We start from the raw sequence: 14,159 nt of genomic DNA on the forward strand, positions 1-14,159 counted from the left end.
TGGATAATGTTGTTCTAGAAGTTTTCCATTCCTCACAAGGGTTTTGAATAGCAAGGGCTATTTTACCTAACAAATGATAAGGCTAAGGAAGATAAAAGCCCCACACTAACCCTACCCCCAGGAACACCAGCCACAGTGTTGAAGGAAGTAAGACATGGAGAGAAATCCCATAGGGAATGACAGCCACTGAAAAGGTAGCCAATACCACTATATGAAGACCTCATCACAAAGGTCTCCTGACTTCAACTGCACGCAGTCCTTCAACAGATTCAAAGAAAATCAGTGTCACTAATGCTGAGTCTTCCAATCCATGAGTATAGTATCTCTACTTATATAGATGTTCTTTTATCTGAACAATGTGGTTTTTTTTTAAATATATTTTATTGATTTTTTACAGAGAGGAAGGGAGAGGGATAGAGAGCTAGAAACATCGATGAGAGAGAAACATCGATCAGTTGCCTCCTGCACACTCCCCACTGGGGATGTGCCCGCAACCAAGGTACATGCCCTTGACCGGAATCAAACCCGGGACCCTTTAGTCCGCAGGCCGACGCTCTAGCCACTGAGCCAAATCGGTTTTGGCTATCTGAACAATGTTTTATAGTTTTTAGTATATAGGTCTTACATACTTTTAATTCATTTGAATCCTAAATAATTTTTGATGCTCCTGTAATCAGAATTGAATTTTTTACTCCCTATTTCAATTGTTCATTGCTTATATATATGCATTTGTTATCTATTGCTACATAACAAGTCACCCCAAAAATTAGTGGCTTGAAAAGACAATAATCATTTAGTATCTCATAGTTTCTGTGGATCAGGAATTTAGATAGGGCACAGTGAGGATGGCATGTCTCTGCTTCACTATATCTGAGGCTCCTTGGAAGACTCACAGACTGAGGGGCTGAACTCTCTATAACTTAACTGGAGCTGGAAGATACATTTCCAAGGTGACTCACATGGTTGACAAGGTGCGCTGACAAATTGGTTCCCACCACTTGGGCCTCTCCACAGGACTGCTTGAGTATTCCCATGACAAGGTACCTGGCTTTCCCCAGACCAAGTGATCCAAAAGAACTGAGCAGAAACAGCAATGCCTATTATGACCTAATCTCAGAAGTCATATACTGTTATTTCCACCACATTCTATTCATTAGAAGCACATTATTATGATCAACCCACAGTCAAAAAATTTGTGGAAGTATAAAAATCACCACAGTATAGAAATAAGATTTTTTTGGTACATTTATTATTTATCCTGAGAACTTTCTAAATTCATATATCAGTTCTAATAGCCTTTTTATAGATTTATTGGGATTTTTCTATATTCATAATCATGCCATCTTTGCATAAAGGCAGTATCACTTCTTCCTTCCCTTATATGTCCTTGATTTCTTGCATAATTGCACTGGACAAGATCTCCAGGACAATGTAGACTAGTAGGGCATGATAATCCTTTCCTAGTTCCTGATCTTAAGAGAAAAATATTCAGTCTTTCATCATTAAGTATGTTTGTTGTAGGATTTTTGTAGATACCCTTTATAAGGTTAAGAAGATCCCTTCTGTTCCTATTTACTAGCTTAATGTTTTTATTATGAATGAGTGTTTTGTGAAATTCTTTCTCTGCTTCTATTAAAGTGATCATATAATTTTTCTTGCTTATTAATATGATTAGTTTCATTGATTGATTTTCAGATGTTAAACCATCGTGGCATTCCTGGGATAACCCCCATTTAGTCATTATATATTATTAAAGTTTTTTTGGTTAAACTTAATGCTATTTTCTTAAGGATTTTTTCATCTATATTCATGAAAGATATTGGTCTGTGGTTTTCTTGTAATAGTTTTGGCATCAGGGTAACCTCATCCTTATAATCTGACTTTGGAATTAATTTTTCCTTCTATGTTTTCTGAAAAAGTTTGTGTATGACTGGTAAATGTTTAATACATTTAATTGATTAAACTACCTAGACATAGGGTTTCATTTGTTGGGAAAGTTTTTAATTATTAATTCAATTTCTTTTATTGCTATAGGACTATTCAGGTTTTCTAATTCTTCTTGAGTCAGTTTTGAAATTTTGTGTCTTTCAAGGAATTTGTCTACTTCTTCTAAGTTTTGTTTATTGTCAAAGTTATTTATAGTATTTTTATTACCTTCTAATGTCTGCAGGGTCTGTAGTTATTTTATTTATTTATTTATTTAATTGCACTTATTGAGTAACATTGGTTAATAAAATTATATAGGTTTCAGGTGTACAATTTTATAATACATCATCTGTATATTGCATTGTATGTTTATCATTCCAAGTGGGAAAGAATTATACAGATGCTCTTCAACCTACTATGGGGGTACCTACCAATAAACACATTGTAAATTGAAAATATTGTAAGTCAAAATACATTTAATATACCTAACCTACCAAACATTATAACTTAGCTTAATTTACCTTCAACTTGCTCAGAACACTTATATTAGCCTACAGTTGGGCAAAGTCACTTAACACAATGCCTATTTTATGATAAAGTGTTCAATATCTCAAGTAATTTATTGAATACTGTACTGAACATGAAAAACAGAATCATTGTATTGGGTATTCACCATTAACATACACAGCTGAAAGCACACTGGGCCTGAAAAATGTTTGAAGCATTAAACTAAAATTAATTGCATCACCTGAGAGATCATACTGAATACTGCTAGCCTGGGAAAAAACAAAATTCAAATATTACTTTCACACCACTGTAAAGTTGAAAAATCAAGTCATTGTAAGTCAGACCATCTACCTGTGTATATATATTCAGATAATCTTTGGCTTTGTGATATGCTAGCTCTGATTTTCTTTGTATTTATTATATTTGGGGTTTGTTGAGTTTATAAGATCTGTAAATTAATGTTTTTCCTTATATTTAAGAATTTTGAGCAGTTAAAGCTTCAAATATTTTTTCCATCTCCTTTTCACTCTTCTCTCTCCCTGTGATTCCAGTTACTTATATGTCAGAATGCTTAATCTTATCCCACAGGTCTTTGAGGATTTGATCATTTTTCTTTAGTCTTTTTTTTTCTCCCTCTAGTCTTCACATTGGATAATTTTATTGATCTACTTCAAGTTTACTGATCCTTTCTTCTGCCATCTCAAATTTACTGTGTAATCCATCCAGTGAATTTTTTTTCAATTATTATATTTTCAGGTCTAGAATTTGCATTTTGTTCTTTCTTTAGTTTCTATTTCTCTGTTAATATTCCATCTGATAACTTTTAATACCGTATTTTCCTTTTCTGAACTGTTTGAAGTTGAAGTCTTTGTCTGCTAAATCCAATATCTAAGCCTACTTGGAGACAGTTTCTATTAATTTTTTTAACATGTAGGTCATGCTAAAAATCAATGGAAAAATATCTTCAGTTGAGGATGAAGGAGGAGGAGGAGGAGGAGGAGGAGGAGGAGGAGGAAAGAAAAAGAAAGAAAGAAAGAAAGAAAGAAAGAAAGAAAGAAAGAAAGAAAGAAAGAAAGAAAGAAAGAAGGAAGAAAAAAGGAAAGGAAGGAGTCAGGCAGACAGTTCATGGATGACCCACTCTGACATGAACATGGTGGGAACTATAAAGGAGAAAGAGATGAGGGCTGTCATGACCCCTATCACAACCTCATTGTTTTCTATTTATGCTGCTCTCCCTTCTATACCCTTGATTTTAAAACAAGAGGCTAAAATGTTCAGGAATTGTTATCAAGTCATTTGATATGGAGACCTACATGTTCAGCACAAGAGTTGGACATTGAAGCCAACCATTGTAATCACCCTGATTATAAATGGCATGAATAGGACCTAACTAATTTTATGGGAATTAGGCAGCACTCAAGTTTTAAATAAATTACTATAAACTTGTTTGTGCTCACTTTTTACTGAAATTAAAAGAAAAAAAACACAACCCTAATACTTTAGGCTTAGTTCCTACTTGTGTGCCTGGCACTGTGACTGATACTATACTAAACAGTTGGTATACAATACGTTATTTAATTTTCATAAAATCCTAATAAGGTATTGTATCTACATTTTTAAAAATATATATTTTTTTATTGATTTCAGAGAGGAAGGGAGAGAGAGATAGAAACATCAATAATGAGAGAGAATCATTGATTGGCTGCCTCCTGCACGCCCCCTACTTAGGGGGGGTGTTCGGGGGAGGATCAAGCCCACAGCCCAGGCATGTGCCCTTGGCCAGAATTGAACCTGGGACCCTTTAGTCTGCAGGCTGACACTCTATCCACTGAGCCAAACCAGCTAGGGCTGTATCTACATTTTTTAAAATATGTTTTGATGTTTTAGAGAGGAAGGGAGAGGGATAGAGAAATAGAAACAATGATGAGAGAAAACATTGATCAGCTGCCTACTGAATGTCCCTCACTGGGGATCGAGCCCGAAATCAGGCACGTGCCCTGACTGGGAATTGAACTGGTGACCTCTTGGTGCATGCGTTTGTTATAAGCACCTCTCACCGACACCAGAGAGGTGTTACCGGATAGCCCCCTGAGTCAGTGGGAACAATGAATTTATATAAATTTATATGAGAGACCTTGACTGCGTTATGTAAAGTCAGTTTATTAAAGTATGCACCTTTATTGAAAAAGCAAAGCAAGCAAACCTATACATCTGGCTTATGAAGCACAGATGAGCTCTCAGCTAATCTAAAGAGCAAATTGGGTGGGGATCCAAGGTGTTATATATCCTCCTGTCTATAGGTCTCAAAATTCCTTTGCTGAATATTTTGGTACAGATTAATTCTCAAGGTCCCCCTTTTTACTTTGTTATGGCCTTCCCAGAATTTATGAGAAGCACCTGCAACTTTACCTTGCCAAGCCTTGAGACTGCTGGCTTCTCTGTTTAGGGAGTAAAACTGCCCTTTTTTCCTTTCCCCTTTCCCCCTCCTGTCTGAATTCTCTCCTTAGGGAGGTTTTTAACCATTTGCTCTCCTGTCCTTTGCTGGGGAAGATAATGGCTTGTTATTTACAAGCTGGCTGCAAATTTCCCACACTTTTTGGCCTTGTTTTAACTTTTCTGTCTCAGTTTCCCTATTCCTCCTGCCCTGGAATCCTGTAACAGGTTGATGCTCAACCACTGAGCCACACTAGCCAGGCTACATTTTTCAAATAAAGGAACAGGTTGAGAGAAGTTAAATAGCATGCTCAAAATCATACCACTCAGAGTTGGGACTGGGATTCAAAATAATATCTCTAACTATAAAAATCCATTCCCCCCCACCTCCAGAAATGGTTCCATTTGCATTTAAGTTAAATGATTAAAACTGAAAAGCCATGAACTCAAAGGGCTACCTGTCCCACCAGGTGGGTGGAGTGTTTGCGTGGGAATAAAAGCTGGAATCTATTCAAAGTGTTTTAATTGAGGATTCCAGTAATGATTATCTACATAAGGCTTAGGCTTCAAGCTTAATTATCTGTCAGCGAGGCTCTCTGGCATGCACTTAGTGCATTTCACCAGCATGCATGTGTTCCTACTTCGTATTACATCCAGGCACCTCATCACCTCCCCCACACAGATATACCCACCCCATAAACTTAAAATTTTCTGTGGAGCTTGCAAAAAATGCCGATTCCTAATGCCATTCATAGAAATCCTATTCAGTTGATCTGGGCATTTGTATCAAGGACCCTAGGTGAGCCTAACTGGTTTGGCTCAGTGAATAGAGTGTCTGCCTGCATACAGAAAGGTCTCAGGCTCAATTCCGGTCAAGGGCATGTACCTTGGTTGTAGGCACATGCCCAGTAGGGGGTGTGCAGAAGGCAGCTGATCAATGTTTCTCTTTCATCGATGTTTCTAACTCTCTATCCCTCTCCCTTCCTCTCGGTAAAAAAATCAATAAAATATTTTTTTTTTTTTTTAAAAAGGACCCTACGTGATTCTAACATACTGGGTCCAAGCCCATCCTTTTCGACTCTGGCAGCCCTCCTAGGCTGGGTAGCGAAGAGTTTGCTCAGCATTTTCCTGTTGGAAGATAAAAAAAAGAATAGTCTCAAAGCCCCAAGATAATTTAGTCAAGATTCCTTCATAATCCATAATGTTATTACTTTCATAGTTATAAAACTGCCTATGTATGTTGTTAATATTTTAATGTACTATTACTTTTATTAATTTCACCTTACTTATTTTATGTTAGATACTTTATTTTTTTTTAATATATTGTTATTGATTTCAGAGAGGAAGGGAGAGGGAGAAAAAGAAACATTAATGATGCGAAAGAATCATTGACCAGCTGCCTCCTGCACTCCCCTGACTGGGGACGGAGCCCACAACCCAGGCATGTGCCCTGACCAGGAATCAGGGCACAGTTCACAGGTCAATGTTCAGCCATTGAGCCATGCCGGCTGGGGTATGCTAGATATTTTGGACATAAAGCTGAAATATATACAATCTGTGAGTTAATACATGCCAAGCAAGATTCATGTCTTCCACCTTTAAAAAGTAGAACCAATGGAGGAAAAGAAATAAAAGTAGAACCAGGGCACCTATTCCAAAGGCTTATAGATTTTATAGCACTTAATTTTCTACTTTCTTAAGTATCTTTTCTTTTGTTCTTTATGTCCTCTTTGTCACCATCCCAGGACACTAATGACTTCTGCCAGGCCACACCTGCCTTGATCATCATTCCCCACCTAGCTCAGGAAGCTTCCTCCCTTCTATCTTTCCAGAAATCCCACCTTATTTTCCCTACTTTTCTTGACTAACTGGTCATAAGGTGATTTTCTCCAACTCCACCCTATCTAAACATGCAATTCCCCATGACTCACTCTCTCCTAATTGCTTCTACTGCATTTGCTCCATCGTGTGTGTCATCACCATTTACATGACTACGTATCTGTTCCTATCACATTTCTCAGCATATGGAAGAGTGGGAAAGGCAGGTGTTGAGATTTGGTCTTAAATTTATTTCTGATAATGCTGTTTATTCACTTTAAATAGCAATTTTTTAATAGTTCATCTAAAAAGAATAAAACATAAAAATAGCTCATCTAATCAATCTTTTGTGAAGATCAAATAATGGTATCCATCCTTCTAAAGCAAGGAATCTGGTGTGTGGTAGGCACACAATAAATGTTAGTCACCACCATCTTCTCTTCAATAGTGATTTATTGAGCACCTACCATGTGTTAAATCCTTTTCCTTTGGGACAGAAAAAGTAGGGAGCTTGCCCTAACTGGTTTGGCTCAGTGGATAGAGTGTCGGCCTACGTACTGAGGGGTCCCAGGTTCGATTCCAGTCAAGGGCATGTACCTTGGTTGCAGGCACATCCCCAGTGGGGGGTGTGCAGGAGGCAGCTGATCGATGTTTCTCTCTCATCAATGTTTCTAACTCTCTATCCCTCTCCCTTCCTCTCTGTAAAAAATCAATAAAATATATATATTTTTTAAAAAGTAGGGAGCTTACATGCTATGGGAGAAATAGAAAATAGTAAACAAATAATCCTATCTAATAAAAGAGTAATATGCAAATTGACCGTACCTCTGCTACACCCACAAGCCACACCCACCAGCCAATCAGGAGCAAGTATGCAAATTAACCCAACCAAGATGGCTGCAGCCACGGAGAGAGCAGGAGGCTTGGGTTTCCCCGGCAATGGAGGAAGCCAAGTTTCTGCACACCCTAGCGGGCCCAGGCCTCCACTCAAGGCTACAAAGTTTCAATTATAGAAGATAAATAAATCCCAACAAAAATGGCGGCAGCCACGGAGCTGGAGAGAGCAGGAGGCTTGAGTTGCCCCGGGCGATGGAGGAAGCCAAGTTTCCGCAGCCCTGGCCTGCCTTGGCCTCCACTTAAGGCTACAAAGTTTCAATTATAGAAGATAAATAAATCCCAACAAAAATGGCTGTGGCCACGGAGCAAGCAGGAGGCTTGGCTGTGCTCAAGGCTACAAAGTTTCAATTATAGAAGATAAATAAATCCCAGATACCAGGGCCTCCACTTGGGTTGCCGGGGGGCATGGCCAGCCTGCAAACCACTTCAGGCCTCTTGCCCAGGCCACCCCACACCCCAAGAGAACCCCCACCCTGAACCGGGACAACCTTCAGGGCAAACCAGCCGGCCCCCACCCATGCACCAGGCCTCTATCCTATCTAATAAAAGAATAATATGCAAATTGACCGTCACTCCAACACACAAGATGGCTGCCCCCATGTGGTCAAAGATGACTGCCCCCATGTGGACACAAGCTGGCCACCACAAGATGGCCAGCAGGGGAGGGCAGATGGGAGGGACCAGGCCTGCAGGGGAGGACAGTTGGGGGCGATCAAGCCTGTAGGGGAGGGCAGTTAGGAATGACCAGGCCGGCTAAGGAGGGAAGTTGGGGGCGACCAGGCCTGCAGGGAAGGGCAGTTGGGGGGGACCCAGGCCTGCAGGGGAGAGCAGTTGGGGGGGGACCAGGCCTGCAGGGGAGGGCAGTTGGGGGGGGACCAGGCCTGCAGGGGAGGGCAGTTAGGGGCAAACAGGCTGGCAGGGGAGCAGTTAGGCATCAATCAGGCTGGCAGGGGAATAGTTAGGGGGTGATCAAACTGGCAGGCAGAAGCAGTTAGGGGCAATCAGGAAGGCATGCAGGCGAGCAGTTGGGAGCCAGCAGTCCTGGATTGTGAGAGGGCAGCCCGACATCCCTCGAGGGGTCCCAGATTGGAGAGGATGCAGGCTGGGCTGAGGGACACCCCCCCCCATGCACGAATTTCGTGCACTGGGCCTCTAGTAGCAAATAACCTTCAAAACTTTGTGGTTGGAAACAATATGTGAATATTACTGCTTTTGAGTCCACAGGATAGCTAAGTGATTCTTTCTGGAGAATTAAACTGGCACATTCCCTGCATCTGTGGTTGGCTGTGGGTTGGTGGGCTGCTCTACTGTTCTTGGAGGAACTCTTGCACATTTGGGGTTGGTTAGCTGGCTAGAGACTGGCCAAGATGACTGGTCCTCCTCTGTGTGGTCTCTCATCCTGGAGACCAGGCTAGACTGGGCTGTTTCCACAGCAGTAATAAGGTTACAATAGAGTGAGCAGAAGTGTGCAAGGCCTCTGAGGGCTAGCCTCAGGATTGGCACATTCTGTTAGATGAAGCAAGTTCCAAATCCAGCCCCGATTTAAAAGATGGGGAAATAGGCCTCTTGATGGGATGTGCTGCAAAGTCTCATTACAGAGAATATGGGTGAGAGGGAGCAGTGCAGAAATGCAGCACAGCTATTTGTACCAGCATGAATCATACCACTAACCCTGAGTTGTGCATTATTTATGTCTGTTCAACACTGATGCTGCTCTTTTGGGAGAAAAAAAACAGTGTGTTTTGGTCTTTGGAGCTTTGGAGCAATTCACGCATGAGGTGTACAAATGGGTACATTTTGAGTGCACTGATAGGCTAATAAGGGTAAACATTTCTGGGTTGTGCTGAGCAGTACCTAGTGGCATCAGAGGGTAGTGGTCACTATTTACTTTTCTGATTCAAGTAGATGTTGTGTTTTGGGGTTTTTTGGGGGGTGGGGTTTTTTTCGGTCTTGAAATGTGATTTATTAACTATAAGAGTTCCCTTTTAGTTCTTAATTAAATTAAGCAAGAAGCTTACTATGAAATGCTATTTGCAGGGTGGCTTTTATACTGGAGTGTTTTACTTTCTCCTGATCTAAAATAGTCCACCTTCCAACAGAAACAGACTTCTACATAGAAAAAACAAACTGATGGCTGCCAGAGGGGAGGATGTTGGGGGACTGAGTAAAAAAGGTGAAGGGATTGACAGGTAGTTACAAAATAGTCCTGGGGATGTAAAGTACAGCATAGAGAATATAGTCAATAATATTGTGATAACTGTATGGTGCCAGTGGGTACTGCAAATATCAGGGGAACACTTTGTAAAGTATATGCTGTACACCTGAAACAAATACAAAATAATATTGAATATAAACTGTAACTGAAAAAAAATTTTTAATTAAAAAAAAAGTCTACCTTCCAAAACTCCCCATTGCAGATATGAGCAAAAATATAATTTTACACAGTCAAAGAACATTTGTTTCTCTTACAATGCAGTGTTTCAGGACTTGGTCCCCTCTCTGGGCCTTTTCCTTTTTTTTTTGAAATTGTGCCCTGACCAGGAATCGAACCAGTCACCTCTTGATTCATGGGTTGCTGCTCAACCACTGAGACACACTGGCTGGGCTCCTTTTTTAAAACATCTTAAACTCTAAACTATACAATTGGACTCCTTGACTAGAAGGTTTACAAGCCAATTCATCTTTGTTCTAGAACTCTGGGTGGCCTACATTTTTCCATCTTTAGTCAAGTCTTTCTCTTGAATGAAAGATTACTCCTTACATGTTAGTATTGTTCACTCGCCCTCTTGTGTCCATAGAGATTATAGCAATCTCTATGGGGTGAATGAGCAAGTTTATCATGCCAGAAATACAGCATTTTCTGCTTAGAGAGCCTTCTCGCGGCTGCCAAATATGGTTGTACAGCTTAGTAAACACTGGGAAACAACCCCAGCCCAAGAGGTAAAGGAAAGGTCATTGAAACCTCTCCACGTTTTACTTGTTAAGCCATGCATCCTATGTCCAGGCTGTATCTTCCCAGAGGGGTTGCCCATTAAAATTCCATTCAGGGGTGCCTGCCATCCAGGCTTGTACCACCTGGAGTGAGCCACCTTCTCTCCTTTATACGAACTTCTGTACAGCCTTGTGGAGGCTCAGATGAGTTAGTTGGAGACTGCTCTCCACATGTCACTTTCGTACTCAGAAATTAAAATTAGACTGTTAGAGCTGAATGACATCACTTAGCCCTAAGTTATCAGAGGAAGGGATTAAGGAACAGAGAGGCAAAATGAGAAGTGGCAAATTTGTTGGTGCTAATACTGAAATGCGGCCTTCTGGCTCCCAATTCATGCTCTGAAGTCTTACTTTCAGCTTCAGGTGATCCCTGTATTTGAACCACCCTACCTATCTAGGTGCTTGTTGAGTGAATGATGACCCAACTGGTTTTTCTAATGTTTCTTTGCCTCCACCTCCCCAAACCCCCACTCTCCATGCCATATCTATTCCTATTATACCCCTTGGTTCATATTTACTGTTCCTACCTGTAATGCCCACTGCTCTTTACCTGGTCGATGCTTAGTTCCAGGTCCACTTCCTCTGAGAAGCTCTCCTCCTCCAGCCTTCACTAAGCCAGAAGAGGAAGGGCCATGAGGCTGAGCACAGGTGTTCAGGCTTAGTTGAAGAGCAGTGGCCGGGATGCAGGACCTCATTCTAGGTCTGCCAGGAGATGGCTGTTTGATCTTGAATAGATGCCCCCACCTCTCTGAGCTTCATTTTGCTCTGCCCAATTATGAAAGCATCGGACTACATGGTGTTTGTTGCTGAGTGTGTGGCATGCATAGTGCTGGTGAGGTGGTATTAAGTGGTTCGTGGACAAGTATTTTGGGCATGTTAGTAGAAATGAATTTGTTTCATTAAACCCATAGTTCCCTAAATATTATTATATGTGACAAGGCTAGATATTTTAAGTTTGAAAGAGAGTTGATTTAAGGAAAACTCTGATGTAAACAAGTAGTAATCATGTGACAGAAGTGATAAGGTGTATCAAAGTGTGGAGGTTTGTGAAGCTCCAGAGGAGCCTATACCCAGCTTCTCACTCTCGCTGGGGCCCTTCTCTCACGATTGTTTAGCAAGGAGTTTGTTATCACTGTTAGTGGCTGATGACAATATATCTTCTCTCCTTGTTACAGCTGCGTCTGGTATTCCCTGATCTTCACCACACTGATTGTGGTATAAAGTACTGCTAGGGTCTTTTTGCAGCTAGGGTTCAGGAATCTGGAGAAGGGGCTGTGACATAAATGAATATACTAGAGAGATTAGACATGAAATATAAATTTGGAAGGCATTTTGGGGGAGGCAGACGGAGGCTCCACTTTCTAGGGGACCTGAATGTCCTCACCCATGGCTTTTTATTCACACATTTTGCCCTTTAGCAAAGCAGATATACATATCAAAGGTAAGGCCTGGTAAACAACAAAGGACCATCAGGTTAGGGGAATTGCCCTCAGCTGTTTGGCAGCAGGTAATAATATGGAAATCTTCAGCCCTGCTGAAGAGGTCCATCAGCATTCTGACTTCTGACCGAACTTCTCGCATTTATTAGGCTAACTACTGTACTTAGCCTCCAGCAAAGTACAAAGTAGGTCTTTAAAAAAAGAATTGTGGCTTCACTGAGCTTTGTGTTGCCTCCATCATTTATAAAAAGCATTGACCCACAGTGTTTCAAAACCATGTTCACTTTTATAAATGTAGATTTTTATTTATAAAAGTCTTTGACTCCTTATGTAAAATTTGGAAAATACAAAGCAGCAGAAAGAGAAGAAAGGCGGCATCCATATTCTTACGATCCAACAATGAACCCTGTTAATATCCCTCCATAATTGGAAGTTGTCCTGCAAAAATCCTAGCAAGTGGGAATCTATTTCTGTTCAGTGTTATGGGAAATTGGAATATTCCTGATTTAATATATTTTTGTCATCACAAATCATAAAGTCAAAATACGTCAATGCGGAATCCAGGGATGGGGTCCAGTGGCATCCTTATATGCAGCAGTTAAATAACCGCCTCAGAGGTGACCCATTCTGGGAGAGGCTGTTGCGGGTTAAGGATAATAACAACTGATATTCTTTGCAAAGTGCATCACGTGTCTGAAGCTCTGTGCTAATAACGGTGGCTAAATATTTCATGTAGATGTATGCTGACTTGCCTGTTTGTCTCTCCTGCAGGGTTTTTAGAGTCTCTGGACGACTTTTACATTCTTAGTAGTGGTTTGGTACTGCTGCAGACCACCAACAGCGTGTATAATAAAACCCTACTAAAGCTTGTGACACCCGAGTCTCTCCTGGCCTGGCAGAGAGTCCGTGTGGCCAATATGATGGCCAGTGATGGCAAGCAGTGGGCAGAGATATTTTCAAAGTACAACTCTGGTAAGTGGCCCTGCAGAGTAACTTTTCAGGAATGTACATATGTTTGGATTTCGAGTTAACCAGTAAAGCCATACCCATGCCCTGCTTACTGTCTCTCCCTATATTTCAGGCACCTATAACAATCAGTACATGGTCCTGGACCTGAAGAAGGTAAAGCTGAGGCACAGCCTTGACACAGGCACTCTGTATGTGGTGGAGCAAATTCCTTCATATGTAGAATATTCTGAACAAACTGATGTTCTACGGAAAGGTATCTTCTTCATATTAGAAGTCGGAAGGATGATGAGTGTGTGTGTGTATACATGGTGGGGAACGTGTGATGTATGAGTGTGTGATGGAGGAGCGTGTGCTGGGGAAGAAAGGATGGGAATGCCACTGCTGGTTACACTGGGAAAGAATTTCCAGGTTCAGCACAATGTATAAAACCTGCGCCTCGAACTCTTAAGTGACAGTGTGTAGACTGGGACAGAGCCAGCCATTCATCACCTTATGACTTTCATGGCTCTAATATTACCTCCTTTCCTGGGTTCAATTCAGCGAATTAGTTCAATTCAGCGAATATTTATGGGAGTGCCATGCTGGCCCAGGGACCAGAAGAGCACAGATGCAGGTACAAAATCCCTGACCTTCAGGAACTCACAATCTGGTAGGGAAGTAAGGGACAGAAAGCAGCCATTCTAGCACCCAGACACCAAAGAACAATGATGAACAGATTTAACTAAAGATTTCACAAACCCCAGTGGTGAAACCAAAGGAGCCGATATCAGTGGGAGGAGTCAAGGGAGGTGGTTCTGGAGGACAAGAACGAAGCCCAGATGTTGAAGCCCAGGTTTTGGAGTCACACTGTCTCGATGTGAATCTCTGCTCCTCAGAATCTCAGGCAAACTATTCACTCTCTCCAAGTCTCACTTTCTTCATCTGCAAAACATGACAGTAATGGAACAGGTCCACAGTCACATTTATAATTTTGAATTCTCAAAATCTCAAAACTCTAAAACCAAGGTTTGTTTGTTTGTTTGGGCGGGGGAGGGAGGGGCAGGTGTCCCTAATCACTTGATAGCAAAACATGACCTGATCTGAACTCATTTGGAAGAGCTTGAACTGTCTATATCTTTGTTCCCTCTGCTCTAGAGACTGTTTATATATTAGGCTGCAGAAAGATCACTCTGTGTGTGT

General features: G+C 41.1%; 2 protein-coding genes across 5 annotated transcripts in view; one reads left to right on the forward strand and one right to left on the reverse strand.

The window, feature by feature from the left end:
- PLBD1 (phospholipase B domain containing 1) overlaps window positions 1-14,159 on the forward strand; it is a 59,432-nt gene that overhangs the window by 38,490 nt on the left and 6,783 nt on the right. For all 4 annotated transcript variants that reach the window (XM_080662692.1, XM_080662691.1, XM_080662694.1 and 1 more), the window contains 2 exons: window positions 12,783-12,983; window positions 13,093-13,233. In XM_080662692.1, coding sequence (XP_080518818.1) covers window positions 12,783-12,983; window positions 13,093-13,233 — 342 coding nt within the window. The remainder of the gene's footprint in view (window positions 1-12,782; window positions 12,984-13,092; window positions 13,234-14,159) is intronic.
- Window positions 12,293-14,159, reverse strand: part of ATF7IP (activating transcription factor 7 interacting protein) — a 118,999-nt gene continuing 117,132 nt past the window's right edge. Inside the window, exon 15 of the mRNA XM_080662690.1 lies at window positions 12,293-13,901. Within this exon, the coding sequence (XP_080518816.1) occupies window positions 13,869-13,901 (33 nt within the window). The 3' untranslated portion in view covers window positions 12,293-13,868. The remainder of the gene's footprint in view (window positions 13,902-14,159) is intronic.

This window comes from Plecotus auritus (genome assembly GCF_963455305.1).
Source record: "Plecotus auritus genome assembly, chromosome: 3".
NCBI classification, from domain to species: domain Eukaryota; kingdom Metazoa; phylum Chordata; class Mammalia; order Chiroptera; family Vespertilionidae; genus Plecotus; species Plecotus auritus.